Here is a 22793-nt window from a genome sequence, read left to right on the forward strand (position 1 = left end):
TTTACCGGAAGTCACCTTCAGTACCACGGTAATGATAACTTTCAGTCTAGCCTCAGCTAGGATGCCACCGATGCGAATGACACAAGCGACATTCCCATCGGTGTACTACTAACATAAACTCCAAACAAAACACATCTAACCAAATCTAAAACAAGACTAAATGACTTTCTACCTAGACGAACTGAACTCTAGATACCTGAAAGGTAAAAATGAGTTTTGACACACAACGAATCATAAAACGCAAACAAAAACACTAACAAAACATAACAATAACAATATATAATGTAATATAGCAGTAACATCAAACATAAGTAACTTAAAACAAGCTAATCTATAACCAAACAGAAATGAAAACAGCAACAATTTGCTCTGGACAAATAAAAAAGGGCTCTGTCCCGTCTGATTGAAGGGACAGAGTCCTCTGGCTAGACGGGAAAAGCGAGCGAAGAGAACCATAATTGCCTAAACATCCCCTGACTGCGACGGGAAACGGAAGTAGTAACCATTTCTCATATTACGTGGCCGAAGCCTCGACTGGGATGCTATACGAGGTGCTACCCAAAAGTTCGGGGAATTTTACCATAAAAATAAAATAGCTTACCATAACTTATAATTTCCACCGTCTCCTTCAAATTGCCCTTGTGCATTGATACAGTGATCCCAGCGTTTTTCCCATGATTCCATTCTTCCCTGGAAGTCTGCAGGTGTAAGTGCTTGAAGCACGTTCTGCGTTTCTTCCTGAATCTCCTCAATTGAGTAAAAACGACGGACTTTCAATTGAAATTTTATTTTCGGAAAGAGAAAAAAGTCGCATGGGACAAGGTCAGGTGAATAGGGTTGGTGGGAAATCAACACCGTCCTTTTGGAAGCCAAGAAATTCCGGGCTAGCGATGTGTGCGTGGGCGCGTTGTCATGGTGCAGAACCCAACTGTTGTTACCCCCACAGATCTGAACGTTTGCGCCTAATGCTTTCATGTAACCGCTTCAAAACTTCACAATAGAACATCCCATTGACAGCTTGACCAAGAGGAACAAATTCCTTATGGATAATGCCTTTGATATCGAAAAGACAATCATCATGGACTTCACGTTGCTGCGAACTTGGCGTAAATGTTTTGGCTGCGGTGAACTTGGTGACTTCCACTGCGTCGACTGCTGCTTAGTTTCAGGGTCATACCCGTACACCCATGTTTCATCACCGGTTATGATGTTGGAGGTGAAGTTAGGGTCATCTCTTGCTGAATTTTTCAATTCACTAAAGACAGCTACGCGATTTTGTTTCTGGTGGCTGTTCAATAGTCTCGGTACGAATTTTTCGGCAATGCTCAAATGTTCAAATGTTCAAATTGTCCGACAAGATGCGTTGCACGGACCATATGACATTTATACGATTGCACAAACATCATTGATTGTTTGTCTACGATCTGCAACAATAGCCTCTCGCACTTTCGCGATGTTTTCCGGTGTTGCGCTTGTTGATGGTCATCCTGAACACTCATCGTCATAGACTGTCGTTCGTCCATCTTTGAATCGTTTGTACCACAAAAAAGTTTTACTTTTACTCATAGCATTGTCACCAAATGCTTCCACAAGCATGCGATGGGTTTCTGCACCGGTTGTTTTAACCATGAAGCAAAATTTGATGCAGGTTCTTTGCTCTTTAAAATCTGACATTTAAAAATTCGCCGAAGCAGTAAAACACAACGTTACACAACCGCACGAAAGTCAACAATGCAGCCTTTCACCGTCACAGCTGTTGGAACACTGATTCACAAAGAGTACTGTTAGCCACATCTAGCGGCAGCAGGTCGTACCAGCAATTTTTGGCGCGCGAAATTCAAATTCCCCGAACTTTTGGGTAGCACCTCTATGTTTGATTAGGTATGTCATTCGAAAAAAAAAGAGTTATTTTATTCTCATGGTTTTTAATTCTTTCATCTACTGAATCATGTTTTCTTCTGTTTTCCACTTTTCTTTTTAGTTTATTTCATTAAAGAAAGAAAATACACTTTTATGACAAAAGAGTGTAATGACGCATTCCTTTAATGATTAAAATAACCGAAAACCTATTTTGACTACTTCAGGAGGAATGTATGTATTTTTTTTTGCTAGTGTGTTTGTTTCTTACTTAAATAACTCTAAAACGACTGAATCGATTTTCAATAAATAATATAGATATCGAATGATTTGTTTCAGTCAACTTAAGTGACTGTGTTTTTATGATGATTCGATAAAAAAAATCCCTTTCGGCAAACCGAAAGGCGGAGGTAGATCTCACCGATGCTAAGTAGGGAATAAAAAACATTTCCACCTTAAAGTTAAAAAAATTTAAAATTTATTCAATACGACAATGGTTGCTTGTGAAAAACGTTTCACATGTTTAGCATATGACAAACCCCATCTTCTTACAATTCCAGCAACATTTTAGTCACCCCTTGCCGTAAGGGTTGGTCATATCAAAAATTGTTTTAAACAAAAGTTTTAGGTAATTTTTAGAGAACTAACACACACACTTTAAACCGATTTGATACTGTGCCTATTAAGGGAGGTATGATTATTTTTTTGTCTTTGAAACCATTTTTTTCAGCCCCTGGGCCAATGGTTGGTTATATGAAAAAACTTTACTTTAATACATCTTAGATTCTTATCCAAAGAATAGTAGGAACTTTAAACGAGTTCGATATTTTACTTAATAAGAAATTTATAGCGATATTTTGTTTTTTTCGAAAAACCCTTCCATGTCTACCCCCATGGTCCGATTTTTCCCATTAACGAACTCGACCGAGATTTTGGGTCCTTATATTTTATGTATCAATTTGAAAGTGTTTGGCGCAAAATTACGGCAGTTATCGTGTCCACAAGAAAGTGAAATATATATAACTTTTGCGTTTACTTAACTTGTAATAACAGTTACATTTATACCAACTTAATAACATAAATTCTAATTTTTAATGTTTATATAATTTTTTAACTGACACTGGTTTTGGGGTCTGGTCGAAATTTTCCGGAAGTCAAATCATGGTACCCATTACAATAGGTAGATTTCATAAGAAAGAAAATGGCAGACATTAATGCTGTATAAGTCCTCAAAAAAAAATTAAATAAATTAATTAGACTATTAATTTCCTTTATCTTTTAATGAGCTGTTACCTCATTATATAATAATTTTTAAACATTTATGAAAAAAATTAAATCTTACAGAAAATCAAATCCTGATCATTTTTTTCAATAAAAAGTTGAAAACAAATATCACAAAATCCTCAAATAGATTTTTAAAGAAATGTTTTTTATTTATGTTTTAACAAGAAATAATGTAGGAAAAAAATGTTTTCTTAATTATTAGAAACATGTTACATATTAACAAGTGTTTAAATAACGATTACTAATAATTACAAAAATATTATTCATAAAAATTTTGAAAGCTCAGCTGATATACGGAATGGGGATGGATTGCCTGGAGGCTAATTTTTTTATATCTTCATAATTAATGAAAGGATGCCCAAGAGAGATGCTTTAAATCAATTCAAACAAAAATTAAAGTCAAGTAAAATCTACATTTAAATAAAATATTTCTACTTTTATTATGCTATTTATTGCTGATTTTAACAGTATATCTTAGATACAAGGTCTGTAAATAAAGTAATGAGACTGGTTCAGAAAAACGTTTTATTTACAATCCAATTATACATGAACTCTATCACCTTCAAAATAATTTCCTTGGCAACCCACGCAATGCTTCAAACAGTTTTTCCACCTTCATAGCAGTGTTGGAACTCAGAAACCAGAATATCCTTCTCATGGTCGGTTAATTTTTTTTTTTATATTTTCTACTGTTGCAAAATGGTGTTCTTTGAGGTTTTTTTTAAAGTCAAGAACAGGAAAAAGTCGTAGAGACTCAAGTCAGGTTAATAAGGTGATTGAAGAACTACAGGAATGTTTTTATCTGCCAAAAACTCATTAATTGAAAGTGCAGTGTGATACAGTACATTTTCATAATGCACTATCCAGTTGTATTTGATGGCCATTCTCATTCAGGCAACTCTTTTCCACAGTCTTTTAAGAATTTTTCATTAAACATATTGATTTACAGTCTGTCCTGTAGGAAAAAACTCCTTATGGACAATGTCATTAATATCAATGAAACAAATTAGGATTAATGAGTTTTTGGCAAAGAAAAACATTCCTGCAGCTACTCAACCACCTTATTCACCTGACTTGAGTTTCTGCAACATTTTCCTGTTCCCAACTTTAAAAAAAACCTCAAACAACACCATTTTGGAGTAAAAAACATTTTAAAAAAACTGTAATAGACCAACTGAAGGATATTCCGGTTTCTGAGATCCAACATTGCTAAATGAGTGAGAAAATTATTTGAAGCATTGTATGGCTTCCCAAGGGAACTGTTTCAAAGATGATAGAATCCATGTATAATTGTATTGTAAATAAAGAGTTTTTCTGAACCAGTCTCATTACTTTATTTACAGACCTCATATTTACAGTACATCTTTATTACATATGATTAGCAATGATAATAACCACCAATCATAAATATTTATATTTTAATTAATAATAGTTTCTGAATTCTTTGTTACAGATCTGGAGATGGAGATCCTCCTAAGGTTGATAAGTGTATTACATAGAATTTTTAGATATATTCTTGGACCATTATTTTACATACTCTCTACAACAGATGTCACACTTTCAGGAACCAAACTTCAAAAAATTGGTAATTCATTAAATCTGGAAAGTGCTACGAAGCTTGCTGAAAAAATTCGCAATGGTGAAGTAAGATAATATGTTTTCAATATATTTTAATAAATTTTATAATTATTTAACATTTTAAAGAAATTGTTTTATAACACAGAATTTTATTTCAACTCATACTTTTGTACATATTCAGTTAACCTGACCTGTCTACTCAAATCAGAGACAGACTGGTGGGAGTAGTTTGATCACCCTTTCCACCATTTCTTTCACCCGTTCACCATTTCTTTATTCTACTTATTTACTTATCTTTCACCCCTTTTCCATTTAATAGGTATATAAAAATTGTGTCAGCAATCATCTTGAAACTATCATTGTGTAGCCCTACATTAATCCCTTAAAGTAATAAAGTACCCACTTCTTTACTGGGATTCAATAGGGTGAAAATTGTACCTGTCTGGTAGACCCCATACTTCCTTATTTTGCAAACCCAGTTAAATTGTTACTAAATACTCACGTTCAGGATCCTTGGATTGGCCACAGAAGTTGCCAGACCTTACTCTCTGTGACTTTTTTTTGGGAGTTATTAAACGAACATACTCTCACAGCCTTAACATTAACTGAAGAGTTAAAAAGGGTAATTGAATAAAAAAATTATACAAATTCCAAGAATGTACATACAGATTTACGAATACATACACAGGTTTATTAAACGATGTTACCACTGTGTTGCTGTTGATGGATTTCAGTTTGAGTAAAGTATTTTCTTTATTAATTTATACAAAAATTTATCATAATTTTAGGAGTTGTTTTCAGTTTTTAATTCATCTGTTTTAATCATTTTTACCAGCTACTTTGTCATGAATAAAAAATGGGTTTATCTGAAATTGATGTTTTTATCTGAAAGCCACTTTGTTTCTGTAAATTCTAGAAGGATGAAATTTGCCCAGAACATATTTAGAACTTTCATTAAGTTGTGTCAAGTTTCAATAAAATCGGTGGGGGTATGGGTGAGTGATACTACATCAAAAATATACTCTTCATGGGACACATTCTATATTTACTTTAAATGCTAGAATATTTGTTCCTAAGAAAATTTATTTTTATGTGTTACGTATTAAAAAATTCGACTTGGGTTAAAAATGAAATAAAATCAAGTAATTCTTTATTAATATCTGAACATTATGAATACAATTATTAAGTCATGAATATAGTAATTAAGTAATTAAAAAAATTACAAAATTTAAAACAAGGCATGAATTGACTTCTTACTTATGAAGTGCCCTTCTTTTCAGGCTTAATTATTTTACAAATGATAAAAGAATAGAAATTCACATTTCACAAATTCCTGTGAAAATCACAATATAGCAAACAAGTAACAGAAAACATGCATCTAGTCATGGGCTCTTTGACAGCCCAAATATTCTGATTTAATATTTCAACAAACAAGTGCAATCATCTGTATTCTCTTGCACTACAAACTTCATGAATGCAACATCAATTGTTATCAACAATAATCTTTTCTTTTTTTTATCCTTTTTTAAACACAACAAGGGGCGACTGGTAGCTGCCTGAAAGACGTAGCTTCTATCGGGTTAGTTATAATCTATTTTTCTATTACCTCACTCACATCACAGATTACAGAACAAAGTTTAGTAGTGTATTTAATCCACCAGTAATCTTAATTGTCTACTAATATCCAACACGTCCACTAGAACGTTATATGAGTCAGTTATATTAATGCTGAAATCAACTGACTATTATTGAGGGAAGTTGCAGACCTGGCAAAGGCTCAGTTAAACTTTATCCTAGTGTAGATACAACTATGAAAAATTCACCACATAAATGAAACTGTTTCACAAATCATCATGTATTCATAGGGACTTGACTTAAGCCCAGCAATGGGAATTTGGGTCTGGCCTACAGATGCAGAAGGAAATGGCTATTTTTCCCAAGTTAGGCTGAATCATGAGACGACCCAGATAGAACAGAGTTTACCTCATGTTTGACAGTCTATTTTTCCTGCTCTAGACGATATGGGTTACCCATTATATCTTATCAGACCAAACCTCAGTTGATTGAGAGAGTGAATGTTTTCTTCTTCCTCTTCTTGTACTAACCAAACCTAGGAATGGTTTGCAGCAGTCTTCCTCCTCCAGGCAATTCTATCATGTGCTAATTTCTTTGTTTCCATGTATGTTTTTTACCCATCATCTTGTGTGGTTTGTCCTTCTATTATGATGTTCAAGAAACTTCTTATGCCACAGTACATGTTCTATCCTCATGTCTCGCCGTTTCTTTAATAAGCTTCACAAACACAGTACCTCATCAATCCTTCATAAGACTTCTTCACTGGTTATTTTCTCCTACCATGTAATTTTCATCATCCTGCATGAATGCATCTACTCTCCTTTCCCCTTCTGTCCCTATGGTCCATGCTGCACTGCCATATAGAAAAATGGATGTCTTCATCATTTGCTTTCTCAATTTTTTTTTTTTATATTGTTTGAGGCAAATAACTTAATTTTCTTATTAAATGCTAATTTCGCCTGTTTTATTCTGCTAATAATGTCCTTCAAGCTTCACCCATCTGATGTAATTCTGCTTCCAAGAAAGGTGAATTCCTTCACACACTGTAGTTTATGTCTATTCATAACTATATCAGTTTTTGTATTTTGCCTGCTAACTACCATTACTTTTTGTTTTAATGTTATTAAAATGTATTGGGACCAACAACCTCCTGTAATAACAAAAACTGGTCAGTTTTCAACTATGGATCTGGAACAAAACTGCTTTATTCACAAATTCAGTCACCTCCAAGGAAGAGGATTCTGAGTAGGTTCAATGTTGTAAATGGACACTATTCTACACACTTTGTTGCAAAATCCTACACACATAACTTTCTTATTAAAAACACTGTCAATATTAACATCAGCTGGTACCAAAATGAAGAACTCTAGCACCAGCCACTGATAAGATGGCTGAAAAAGTAATTGTAAGCATTATGATATTAGTTTTTAAAAGTTAAATAAATGAATTTATTTGGTTTCTCATTATAATTTTTAATGGTTTTATGAAATAAAAAGTACTTCTTATTTTCTTTCAGGTGAGAAGTGAGGATGCAGTTGGTGCATTTGGTTTTCGAACAAGAAGAATGAATGCATTCTTAAATGCAGTTGTAGAAGATCGTTATGTAAAAGCAGACGAAGAGGCATATGCTGTAGACCAAATGGTTGCCTCTGGGATTAAATCACCAGAAGAACTTGCTAAAGAAAAACCACTTTTTGGAGTTCCTGTTACAATAGCACAGGCATGCAAAGTAGAAGGTAAGATTATGTTGTAATTGTGTGTATATATGTGCATGCGCATGCACCCATTGTAGAGTGAGAAAAAATTAACTGACTTCAATGAAATTTTGAATATTGTTGTTTTTTTTACTTCCTTGTACAAAGTAAAGAAAATATTGTGATCGTGAAAAATCTCAGTTTTCAGATTTCAATGGAAATATCCATTTTGACCATCCCTGAAACCATTTTGACTAGATTCGGTGTGAGGTCTATACATACATACATATGTATCTCATATAACTCGAAAACGTTTAGCCATAGGATGTTGAAAATTTGGATTTAGGACTGTTGTAACATCTAATTGTGCACCTCCCCTTTTCATTGCAATTGATTGGACCAAAAGCGTCCAAAGAAACCCAAAATCAAAAAAATTGGGATTTTGGACTTTTTCTTAACTACAGCAATAAACCCTAATTGAGAGGTTTTCAACGATATATCATAAGTGGTACTTATTTTCATTGGTTCCTAAGTTATAGCCAAACGAAATTTTAATTAATGAAATATATGGGTCTTACAAGGGAACCATTCATCGGTTAAAATCCGACTTCATCTATTTTTTTAACTTTATTTTTTTAAATTTAAATATGTTAATTTATTAATAATTATTAACTTCTGATTATAACATTTTTTTACAATAAATAATAATTCAATAACAACAATAAAAAATAAAAAAAATATGAAAAATATCAGAAGTTATTAATGAAATAAAATTTTATGTACTTTTCAATTTAAAAGATTGTGAATATGTAATTTAATAGACGTAAAAGGATCATGTGGTGGTCAAGGTCAAGGTCATGTGGTGACCATATCAGATTTTTTATTTTGATCTTATTCATGTCTTTACACAGAAGACTTTTATTAAAAGACTTTTTAATGATCAAGGTAAGATAATAAATTAAAAAATGTTGAATCCTTGCCAAGAATTGAACTTTGAGACCAGCCAATTTAAAAACCTGCATGCTAATCACTACTTTTTGGTGGCCAATCTTTTTCCTTTAGAAAAAAGTTTGATTAGATTTGAAGCATTAAAAATCCTTATTATGCTGTCTATGACATTTTAAAATAATTTTTCTTCTCAGTACCATTAGCTATTTTTACCATAACTACAATGCCAAAAATTAAAATAATTTAATTCTCCCACATACTGATTAGATATGCTATGCAATAAACAGAAATGAAGATCTCATATATTATTAATGTAAATAAAAAACAAAACTGTTGATAGCATTCATGTGTTTGTAATTGTACTATGAAAAACTTCGATTATGAGTCGAGAGAAGAGTTTTTCAACAGAATGGAATGTGACAGACAAACATTGGAAAGATACATATCGTATTAAAAGAAGCAACATTAATAGAAAGCTAAGTGACCAAACCAATGTTAGAAATATGGACTCATGGTATGGTTGGCACATATATTAAAGGCTGCACACCTTTCATATGTCAGCTTAACCAGAGTTCTTCTATTGACTACATATCAGTATTTTACATTTTGTAAAAAGTACTACTGCTCAATAAATTCTTGGATAATCAAATACTCTGAACAGGTGTTGTTTAACTTACACTTTCCTTTAAGGGATAAAGTTTTATAATGTAATTTTGTTAGAATTTTTTTATATAAAAATTTATGAACATAAAAACAGTATTTATTTATTACCTATAAACTCAGGAGGAAAATAATATGTTCAGGTGATTGTTTGGGCCTGGAAGCTCCAGAATGACCATATTTTTTCATGGCACACGTATTGAATGCTTAGACTTAAGAATAAAATTGATCTTAGATCAATGATTATTTGGAGAAAATGAAATGACAGTAAGCAGATACCATTTTCTCCAGGGAAAAACTATTTGAATTCATTAAGTAGAACATAAAATAAAATTTACTTGAATATTTTTATTCAAAATTTATGGATACAATAAAACTCCATTTCAACATTGTACAAAAGAAAAAAGAAAATTTAAACAAAATATGGCATTAACTAGAAATAAAATCAAAATATTGACAAAAATAATTTAAATGAAATTGAAAATCTCTTTTCATATCAATAAATATGTAAATTAAATCATTAAATAAATTATCAAAATTTAATTAAATTGTTAAATATGCAAATAGATAATTTAAAAAATATATAAATTAGATTAGTGAACATTCCTTAGTAAGAACTGAAACTAAAATAAGAATTAAAACCACATGTTATAATTTAAGTTAGTATTTAGGTTTGAGTACTAATTTAAAATTATTTGCTTTTTTATATTTTTTGTTTCGTTTTTTGTCCAAGGGACACTAGGTAAAGAGCATTAGATAACTTTACTTTCAAAATATTATTTATTATGTATATTTTTTTTAATTTATTAAAAATGTTTATATAACCACTCTCAGGTTACAGAATTGTAGTATTAAAAATATATTATTTCCTGTTCCTTTATTTTGTAGTAGAAATAATTTATATACTCTCAATTGACATTTACTAAAGACTGTGAGTTACTGAAGATGTGCCCAGTAACAACTGAAAATACATTAAAATTATGTTTTTAAAAACATTGAATTTATTCTATTTATTTAATTTTTTTTATTTGTCATTTCAAAGATTTATACTTTTAAGCAATACAGTTTATTATTTAAAGGTAAAAAGAATAGTTAGTTAAACTAAGTTAAATACATAAATATTTATTCTGATTGATACATAACAATCACACCAGGAGCATTAGATATGCAACTTCATGAATAAAAGAAGGAAATGTCCCAGCATTGCCTTAATGGATCAAGATAAACCATAGTAACAACCTTGATTAGAGTAGCATCATAGAATACACAATTAATAAAAGTGATTAAAATGATTTTAATTATTTAAAATATAAACACATGTAATAATATTAAGATAAATATGTGAAGATACACATACTAAAAAATACCTACAAAATAATTTACAGTTTTATAAAAAAATTAGAATTTTTTTTTATTAGAATTATTTAAAAACTCATCAATAAAGTAATATTTTTTCTGTAAAAGAAAATCTTTTAATTATTTTTTAAATAAATTGGTGGGAAGATTTTTAAAATGATTTTGTAATTCATTAAAAATACAACAGAAATATAATCTGGCCCTTCTTTGTAAATTAAAAACAGTTCTGATGACTGGTTTACTAAAGATAGATACTGTTATTTTTAACAATAAGTGTCTATTATTTTCAGAAAATATTGCACATTTATAAATATAAACATAAAATTAAGTAAATATAAAAATAAAAAATTTTTAATTCTCTAAATATTGACCTATGGGGGGCCATATTTGCGTACTACAAACAATGAATGATTTGACAGCGTATTGGTAAACTCATTCTGACTTTTCGACAGAACCTCCAAGAGATGATATTGTACTGTAGGTGGGAATACATAGCATATCCCTGGACCTCCTTGTTTGGAAGAGGGAGATATACAGATGTGTGTGGGTGAGCGGGGGGGACAAATAAGGCATATGTGGAGACAATACTTGTCCACCAATGGCAGGAGAGATGGGATTAGCAGACGAAGCGCAAATGAATATACAAACTAATCCTGCAGCTCCAGAGATGTCTGTACCTTGAACACAGAGAACTGCTGGGGTTTCAGTTGACCCAGTTCCTTTCCAATCATGGTTGTTATAAAGCCTACCGGTGGGTGCAGATAGACATGTCCTTGCCCCTCACAATAGTCACATTTCACAGAATGTTTCCTCTGTGAAATGTGACTACTACAGGGAAGAAGGTATCTCAGAACACACTGTGTTCATGTGCGATCAGTTCCTGCACCAGCTGTGCTTATACCAGATAACATCTTTTGGTCTATACTGCAGATTGAAAGGGCATAACTCATGGTGTCCTTGATGTTGATTAAGATCATCCTCCATATGATGATGATGAAGGAAGTGCAAGGGTGAATAATTCCCCCCCCCCCCAATTCTTCCTTGGGGCTCCATTTATATTAAAGTATGTCTGGCCCCAAGGTAGAGTAACCAATTAAAATAAAAAAGATGGGAATATGTAAGCATAATAAATATTTAATGTTGATGACATCTTATTTTTTATAAATGAAAAAAGATACAGAAAAAGATAACTAAAGTAATAAAAATAAATTAAAAGAAAACTAAACACCTTTCAGAACTATAATATCATATTCTACTGTATGAAACAAACATATTTATAAATCTTAACACACATCAAAATACATAATATTTTCTGGATTAGGTATCAAAATTGCTAAACTATGTATAAACTACCACAGATTTCCTTTATTTTATCTAAGAAATGCCTTTAAAATAACCCTATTGTATTGCAATTTTCACAATATTTTATATTTCTGCTAGGATTATCATAATTGATTTGACTGTTATTTTATGCCATTCCTAGCATTGTCATTCGAACATTCGTAGTTGACACATTTCGGAATACCTCCATTCTCAAAATTACTTTTAGCACACACCTGAGTGTATTTTGAGAGTGGAGGTATTCCATAATGCATCAGCTAAGAATGTTAAAATGACAATGGTAGAAATGACAGAAAATAACACTCAAATTAATACACTTATTACTTACCAAACAGATGAAAAGTTTACAGATTTTATAAAAAAAACCAATCAATATTCAAGTCGAATTTTACTCATATACTCTCCAGAGTAATATATAATCAACTAACCTGAACTCTAAACAGAGTTCTATACTCCAACATCTTAGGTTAACTGATTGACATTTGAAATTGACAGAAAGTAATTAAAATGTTTCTCTACTGGCTTAGTAATCTTCTGCAAAACTATGTTAACATTATTATAATTAGTTGTTTTTGTTATTTCATTCATTCAGCAAATCAATACTGCGCTTGCGTTATATACAGTTAAAGTATATTTTTATTTAATTATTTGGTTTAATTTTGTACATTTTTAGATCTAAATAATAAATGTTGAATTCAGTACCACCTTACATTCGATTTCAATCAAAATATCCATTTTGATCATCCCTGAGTCCATTTTGACTAGTTTTGGTATGATATCTGTACATACATATGTATGTATGTACGTAAGTAAATCCAAAAAAAAATTGGATTTTGAACTTTTTCTTAACTTAATAAGCCCTCATTGAGAACTTTTCAACGATATATCATAAGTGGTACTTATTTTCATTGGTTCCAAAGTTTTAGCCAAATGAAATTTTAATTCATGAAATATTTGGATCGTAGAAGGGGACGGCACACTGATTCAAATCAAACTTCATCTCCTTTCTTTTAACTTTTTTTTTTTTTTAAGTTTAAATATATTGATTTATTAATAATTATTAACCTCTGATTATAAAAAGTTTTACAATAAATAATAACTCAATAATACAAAAAAATATGAAAAAATATCAAAGTTATTGTTGAATAATGTATATTAAATTACATATATATATATATATATATATGTAATTTAATAGGTTAATAGGCATACAAGGAAGTCACGTGATGTCTACATCAGATTTATTAACTTTGATGATCACTAGAGTAGATAAAGGTTATCTTTAAGCTGCTTAGCCATCTCCAGATTTTAAGTATAGTATTCTGGAATATAAAAATTAATTGAAGTTATTTAGATTTAACATGTACTTTATTAAAAAATTCCTTTTTCAGAATTTCATGAAAGATTTCTCAAAACCTTACATAAAATCATTAATATATTTTGGTAGCAAGTAAATTCCTTTTATAACTTATATAACTTTTAACAAATAGTTATAATTGTTAACCAATTGTTTGTGTTCACTGCAACTAACAAGTTTACACACAGTTCCCAGGTATGTGGTATACCTGGGAACTGTGTGTGTTATGCTCAGTATCATAAATTTAAATTAGGAACTAACATCTAATATTCTAGGAAACAATGATGCTATCAAATATCTTATTGTTTTCTAAGGCCGTGCATTTACATTTGCCCTTCCAAAAATAAAAAAATTAAAAAATCATTTTTTGATCAGCATTATAAAACATGGTTAAATTTTAAAAAACATACCAGATTTAAATTTTAAGAATGATTCATTTCCTTATTTCAAAATACAATTTTGTACGCAGAGTTAATCAGAATTGCTCTAATTTAGAATACTACTTATAATCTATATTTTAATTGCATTCTGGTTTGCAATACATTATTGTATTATGTGTACTTAAGTAGTCTCCATTATAAATAATTAAATATTTTTATGTCCCACTTATATGCAACCTCTAATATTTTTTTTTTAGGTATGAGTTACAATGTTGGATGTGTATTAAGAGAAGGCAGAAAAGCAGATCGTGATGGAAAAGCAGTTGCATTATTAAGAAAAGCTGGAGCCATTCCTTTAGTGATTTCAAATCAATCTGAGTTATGTATTGGTCCAGAAACTCATAATTTGCTCAGTGGTCGTACTATCAATCCATACTGTCGGCAAAGTTCTGTTGGTGGTGCATCTGGTGGTGAGGTAAAGTTAAACTTGAAACACAATACCATATTATTTTAATAAATTAAATTCAGGGAGTTAAATCAAATAAAAAAGAGGCTGGCAAAGGACTACAATACTTTCTCGGCATTATATTTTATGTTCAACAAAATTTTAAAATAGAAGTAATACAATAAAATGAAGTAGTGAAGTAAACTGTACTTAATTTTAAATAAAAATTGTATTTTTTGAATTTTTTTGTATTGTATAAATTGAAAGAGCTGAGTAATAATAATATTTTATTATTATTAAGCTCTTTCAAATTCAAAAATAAAATTAAAAAAAATATTTAATGCTGTGAAGTGTAATAATTTTATTTATGAAATAATAGTTGTGAATATTATATTGTTAATTATAAGTCATTAAAGATTATAATTGTTATTATTATTATAATTATTATTAATAGCACTGAAAACAGAATTTTTATTGGTTTGGCTGTTCTGGAACAGGAAGCCACAATTGCATAAAAGATCAAAACGTTTGGTAAAACAATTTGGGTGCGATTTAATCACTTTGATCAGTTGATGTATTTATTTTAAAATTATGCAATGTTAAAAGTATAAATGAGAAAAAAATTAAAATTTTTAATAAAGAATTTTGATGCCCCATTGTTTGATGGAATCAAAAATCAGGCCAAAGCTGGTGTATATATATATATATATATATATATATATATATATATATAAAGGTGGCACACAAAATGATCCAACATTTGGTTTGTTTAAAAATATTTATTTGAATCACAATAGAAAACAGTAGAACACAACATGTTTTCAATATACCTGGAATTATGTCCTGCTTATCACATGTTCAACATGACCACCATCACGTCTAGCAACTTCTTCAACACAAACCCCTATGTTATTAATACCTCAACCACACGTATTCTAGGTTATCTCATCGCACGCCTCAATGATCAGCACTCACAGTTCCAGCTTTGTACAAGGATGTTTAGGGAAGATCATTTCTTTAAAAACTCCAAAAGAAAATAATCACACGGATTCAAATTAGGACTATTTGGCAGCCAGTTCTGTGCACACACAAAACAACTAGGAGATCATTTGAAATGACATTTGTGTTAAAATTTGCATGCAGAAAGTCTAAAACAACATTTACTGTGTGCAGTCTGGCTCCATCCTGCATGAACCACTCGTTTTCTAATAAAAACCCTTTTGCAAGAAGCTGAGGAACAAATTATTATACAGCATGTTTAGATAATGTTCACTGTTCACTATCTGTTCAAAATTGAATGCCCCTATTACCCCATGACTTGAAATGGCAGCTCAAACCATAATTCTTGGAGCATGATGCAGCTTTTCATGAAGCACATGTGGATTTTCAGAAGCACAAAAATGCACATTTTGTTTATTAACAGCCCTGTCTAGGTGAAAATGTACCTCATCTGAAAACCAAACATTGTTCAACAATATGTTTTGGTTCACAGCCCATTCAGCGAATGCCATTCTTTGATGTTTGTTGTCAACTTTAATTCAGGCAATGTTATTTTGTACAGATACAAATGCAAATCAGTTTTTAAAATTTCCTGCATAGATCAACTATAAATCCCAAGTTGTGCTGCTGATTGTTGATTTGCCCAGGCTCCTCAACAATGCTGCTCAGACAGTTTCAACATTCCATAGAGAACAAACATCGGCAGACTGTTTGCACTTACTTTCAAATACTGAACCATCACTATTAAATTTTTCATAAAGTCAATGTATTGTTTTAAATGAGGACGACCACTGAGTTTGAAACTACTTACATTTGCAAAAACCCTGATACCCAAAACTTTGACTGATTGCTATATAACAGCAGCAGTAAAGTTCCATACACTGAGCTGCAGCAAGAAAGTTAAAATTTTAAAACTTATATGAAGTAATTCAATTTGCTTTATTTTTTTAATTTAATTGACAAAGTTCCTACCATAATTAACCTAAATACTGTTTGGCTATGTTATCAACTCAAATAGAGCATTCCTGAGGCAGTGCACAACTGTGCCTCAGTGTTGCTGGTGTATAATAGATTAAAATAAAATAGTGAATATTGATATCAAATAAAAATAGAAGTAAGTTTACTTTTACTGTCTTAAACCTCTACACTGAGCCATTATAGAGTAGCTTATCAGCAATAATACTAACTACCCATTGGCAAATTGATTGGTGAATGACTTTGTTGAATATCACATTATTTTTCTGTCTTTGAATATTTTTATGAAAATATGACAACATATGCTCCAATATTTGTTTAGACAAACATATGACTTGAAGTGTGTACATTAGAATTTTAACTCTGAGAAACGCACATTTACACATTTCAAAAATCATATTTTTCATTCAATGAATTGCTTCAACTATTATATGTTCGGAAATAATTGAATAAAAAAACTTATCACTGTTACAATATATTCAAATTTTAAATGTAGAAACCCATATAATTAGCATTAGTTTTGTATTACATAAAAAAACACTTGAGTATATATTTTGTGATTAAGAGAGAGAAACATTATTTGAACTACTAATTCTAAATATTGTATAATTTTTCTTTAGTGGCTGATTCATACACACACTTTTGTTTATGCATAATAAATAGTGTTATAAATGGTGACAGATAAAAAATTTCAATTAAACTGGAAACTGAATCGAAGACCATCAATAAACTATTTTTATTTGGGAATTTTTCCCTAAATGCGACATTCAGAAATACACCTCATCACTAGTTATACCTTCTGACAATATGTAACAATCAGTGGCTTGAGCCTAAGTCCACAGTGTTATAATTTTAAAATAAACTATATAATTTAATGAAAATTACAAATTATTTTTCATAAATTTAAATAAAACAACTATTTTGTTAATATTGTCTTTTTTTTGGTTTTTTTTAGAATCACAAAGTTAGTGTAGAATTTGAATCATTGATTTAAAATATAAAACTTTTAAGATGAAAAACATTTGCAGTTTTTAAAAGTAAAGAAAAATAATGAAATATATTAAAATACAATTCCATTGTAAAAATAACAAACAAGTAAAAATTATAACACTGTGGAGTTAGGTTCAACTTATAGGCCACATATTGTTAGATACAACTGGAGATGAAGTGTAACTTCCTATAAACAGTTGCGTTTAGGGAAAAATGTTTTAGAATTATTAGTTAAATCCAGAAATGTTATAAAAATTTTAGGTTTCCATTTTTTTTAAATAAATTTGGTTGCAAAATTAGAAAAACAGAAAGAATTTTAAAAAATCAGTGAGATATTTGTTTAATGCACTCAAAAGTCAAGGAAAAGTTCCATACTTAAAATTATTCACAGGTTTTCTAGCTTACAATAACACAGAATGAACACTGCATAACTATTTGTGAAGAAAAGTAGACAGAGAAGTGTAAAAATTTATCTTCTGTGAAACATTGCCATTAAAGTAATTATTTTTTTCTAAGATATATTAGTTATCATGAAAAAGCTGATTACCTTGCATTAATTAGTGAATAACATTAGTATTTGATTCTTGAATATTTGTTAATAATAATTACATTTAGTAAAGTTCGTACAAGGTTTTTTTTTTATTTTTTGAGATGAATGTTCTTAAATGATGTTATTAATATTTTTTTTTTTTTTAATTATCAGTTAATGGCTGACTGAACTAGTGTGTTGATAACATCATTGTTACAGAATTACAAATGGATCCAATTCCCTGTCCACCCAAAATTATTTTTACCATTCTAACCTTGTCAAGCAGCTGCTTATTGTAATTATATAGCTGTAATGAGTTTGGTGGTTGTAGCCACTGAACTGGTTACAAAAATTATTATCAATTAAGTATTAGAATGATCTCTCATAATTAGAAAGTATGATAGAATATACTTAGTATACAATATTTTTCACAACAGCTAAAATCTATAATTTTACAATTAAAAATAAAAAACCATCCATAAACTTATTTCAGAAGTCAAATTGCAACCAATTTATATCAACTTGATAACTCTCAACTGCCAAAATGACTAGTCTCCTCTAAGCCCAGGATATTAATCTTTGATCAGCATTTTCATCAATTAAGATGTTATCTTGTTATTTGTACAAAATCATAAGTTAATGGATCATTAACAAAAATTTTTATAATTTGATAAAAGTACACATTCTATTGAACCAAAATATGTAGAATAAAGTTAAACTGTAAACTGGACTTACTTGTTTTTAATTTCATTTCAGGCTGCACTAATCAGTTCTGGGGCTTCAGTTATCGGTCTTGGAACAGATTTTGCTGGTTCAATACAAATTCCAGCTATGTTCACAGGAATCTTTGGACACAAGCCAACTCCTGGTATGATTGCATAATTCATACTAGATATACTACTTTATTTTATTAAATGTTTTTTAGTAAGTCTAAAGACCAGACAGGAGGCATAAACAATTGTTGGGCCCAATATTCAAATAAAAAATTAGAACTGACATTCTTCACCTTTTGACAAGTTTTTGTTTTTTTATTTTAATTTTGATTAAATTAAAAAATAACATTATATTATATAATTAATAAAATTGTTATAAAAAACTAATTTATAAAAATATGTTTTAATGTTATAAATATATAACTATTACTTTTAAACACATACAGTGCTCTGGGAGGTTTGGTCAAACTTAAGGGCTGAATCAAGACATCAGACTAAACAAAAAATTCATGGGACAAATATCCTACCTTACTTGATTTTCCCACTGCCTACTGCTTTGAGTTTTTTCAATAAAAATGTATACGTTAAGAATGGATCAAGATATTTTAATGAATTTTGTTATACATGTACTCTCAATCTCCTATAAAATAAATAACAATGAAATTTTATATTTGTAAATTCCAGTATGGTGGCAATTAAGATTTTTTTCATTGTTAACAGTTCTGTTAATACTTTCTTCTTTAATGAATTAATAATAATTTCAATTATAATAATTGAACAGGCACAAAATTATCAGTCTGAAAAATATTTTGCTATTGACTTTAACAATTTCAGCCAAACTTCAGCTGTTTATAAGATGAATATCTTATAAAATATAATTCCATAAAACTAATATTTACAAAATTACAAGTGATTAATAAAATTAAATTGCAGTCATTTTGAAATCGTCAAAACTTAATTTATTTTGTAAGAGATGTTGGATTCATGCAAACCAGATTTCATTAAAACATCTCAGTCCGTTCTTTGATACGAATAACTTTTATTGCAGCATTGAAAAAAGAAAAAAATAGCAAATAGAAGGAAAATGAAATGAGATAGAGTATTTGTCCACATGAACATTTTGATTATCTGAATCAGTCCCTTAAGTCTGATCAGCACCTCCCAGTACAATCTGTATATACCTATTAATGAATAGAATTTAAAATTAGGGTATCCTAAAAGCTAAATGTCATTAAACATGAGTAATTAAACTTTAAATTACATTACTTCTAAATAATTAAGAAATATTAAAAAATAAAAATTAATGTAGAACCAATTCTTATAAAAGCTGACTTCACGGACAGCACTCACCCACATACGTGCGCGCGTATGTGCATGTGTGTATATGCATGTTCACAAACATACACATACACATAGTGTATACAACTGTAAATTTATTTAATTATATAGTATCTAATTGTTTAAAAATTAAGAAAATATCCACACAATTAATAATGTAATGTCTACCTGAAAAGTGCATGCAGTGGTTTACCCGTGCTTGAAGTTAGATATCTATAACTCACTTAGTGAATAATATTTAAACCTGCATTTCCATTATTCAAAATAGGAGCATGATATTACAGATAAATGATTTTGCATTAATCAGTGAAAATGCATGCTACAACAAACAGTTTTTATTCCAGATACTAAGTCACCCTAAGAATAAGCCAGGCTACTTTAATGGAAACCCTTGTCCATCCTCAAAATTGTATGGTATATGACAATATTCAACCAAACAGCTGTGACACATCACAAATGAAAAGGTGCTATAACAGTGTGTCAGATTTTTTTTTTATTTTGGCTACATCTTAGAAAAGGAGTAATTGGGATTTTTGCATTTTCATCTTCTACATCAAACATCTACATCTTCTACCTTCAAACCACTATAAAAATGTTTTTCTCATCCTGTTCCAATCGTCTGTGATAACAAAAAAATATGTTTTAATCTTAAAAATTTATTTTAAATCTATTTTTAATTTAAATCCATTTTGCAAGTTACCAATTAAATTTTAAATGTAATACATATATACAGATGACTGTATCTTTATATTTTTTATAACAATTTTAAAAAGTTCTTTTTTAAATCTATTATTATTCCTTATGGATCATTTTCTTAAAAATTAAATTTACCTGAATGCTTCCCCTTGAGTATGGAAGCCCGCAAACAGAAAAAAAATTAATTTTAATTTAAATTACAAAATTAGAAATAAATATTTTTATACAAAAATGTGGAAAAAAGAATTTATAATTTTGGTTATTGTTTTTCAATAAAAGATACAAATAGAACTTTAAATTATTGAATTGCATAATAAAGTATAAATGAATTTTATGGTCAAGTTATGTGATTCATTGTCGGCTTATTAAATATTATTCTATAATATTTAAATAATTTATAAACTCATTATTTAATCATTAACTCATTATTTAATTGTTTTAGGTGTTATATCAGCCGAGGGTCACTATGGTGAAACATCAGATGAAGAAAATAATAAAATATTAGGTGTAGGCTTCTTGGCTCGTTATGCAGAAGATCTCCCCTTATTAATGTCAGTACTTGCAGAGGACAAAGGCTCTCTACTTAAACTTGAAAAACCAGTAAGTTGTTTAGATCTTTACTTCACATTTAAATTTTTTATCTAAGAAGTTGAACATTTAATGTTCTCAGCAAATATGAATAATTTAATCGGTATGTGTGATGAGGAATGTAGTTGTGACAAAGATCAAACTTTTATGATTAGATCAAACTCAGTTTCTGTATGGTATTACTTGAATTCCAGTGACTTAAGTTCACCAGTAACACAATAATTCAAAACTTATTAAAGTAATATTATCTATAAATATATCTACTTTATCTGGGAACATGTAAATAGATTGTTATAAATGAATTAAGTAACGTCTTGTATACACACAGCTTGAACCTGAACATTTAACAGTAGCTGTAATTATAATAAATATAAATTTGTTTAACACTATCTTGCAGATTTTTTAAAATTAAAACTAATTAGAAAAATAAAAATAGAAAATGTTATCAAAGATAACCACAAAATTAAGTTAAAGCCATAGGGTAAATTTACAAGAGTTCTATCATTTTCATACACTTTTAATACATGCTAACTAATAGCAAAATTTTACTGGGTAGAGGCAGTGTATAGAGTGCAATAATTCATTTTATGACAAAAGAGATAGATATTTTTTTTTTTCTTTAGTATTTATCCCAGTTTTCTTTGTGTATGTGATATGTATGGAAAGCACTTGATACAGCAGTGGTATTTAAAAAGACATGTTTCTTTGAATGAGGTCGTATGGTCACACTGGACGACCTCATTCAAAATAAATAATAAAATAATGGTGAGATTTCAAAGAATGATATTTTGAAAAAAAGCATGACATAGATATGAGGTATATTTCAAAATGAACAGGAACTACCCAAGAATCTTATTTATTCAGTAGATTTTGATATGTGCAGACATCAAGACAATACTCAGTCTCACATATTCAGTAGAAGACAAAGAACATCCAATGTAATAGACAAGACAGATTCAGTGATCCATTTTCTTGATCCAAATTTCTTATTTGAACAAAAAACACTTGTGGCTAGATAATCACAGAATTAAAAATCCATAGGAATAAAATCTGAAGATCGTGGAGGTCAGGCCATCCATCCTTGTCCGACCCATTTACTGAGGAAACATTCATTTAGATGAACCTTGCATGAATGTAGTAAAATGTATAGGAGCTCCATCTAACCAGAGATGGAATTCTTTGATATTTGGGGCACTGCATACCCTTCTAACACATCCAAAAAGTTGTTGAATTTTTCTGTTATCACTTAATTTCAAGAGACTCTTTGCCAGTAAGATTTTCACATCTTACAGTAGTAGAATTTTACCTTGGTATATTTTTTAAAAAGTAGATTTTCAGAATAAACCCTGTCGATTGTTCAATAATTGATAATATCACTATTAATACCCCCACATTAAAAATGAGATTTCATTGAATAGTAAATAAATATTATGAAAAGTGGTTTTAAATGTCATGAAAAAGATAAAATATTCAGTTTTGAGGACAACATG

General features: G+C 29.7%; 1 protein-coding gene across 2 annotated transcripts in view; it reads left to right on the plus strand.

The window, feature by feature from the left end:
* The window catches only part of LOC142317245 (fatty-acid amide hydrolase 2-B-like), a 135908-nt gene that overhangs the window by 93523 nt on the left and 19592 nt on the right, over positions 1-22793 (plus strand). For both annotated transcript variants that reach the window (XM_075353640.1, XM_075353642.1), the window contains exons 2-6: positions 4595-4785; positions 7811-8030; positions 14288-14505; positions 18725-18836; positions 21158-21315. In XM_075353640.1, the coding sequence (XP_075209755.1) occupies positions 4603-4785; positions 7811-8030; positions 14288-14505; positions 18725-18836; positions 21158-21315 (891 nt within the window). In that variant the 5' untranslated portion in view covers positions 4595-4602. The remainder of the gene's footprint in view (positions 1-4594; positions 4786-7810; positions 8031-14287; positions 14506-18724; positions 18837-21157; positions 21316-22793) is intronic.

The sequence above is a fragment of the Lycorma delicatula genome, chromosome 1 (genome assembly GCF_047948215.1).
Source record: "Lycorma delicatula isolate Av1 chromosome 1, ASM4794821v1, whole genome shotgun sequence".
Classification (NCBI taxonomy): domain Eukaryota; kingdom Metazoa; phylum Arthropoda; class Insecta; order Hemiptera; family Fulgoridae; genus Lycorma; species Lycorma delicatula.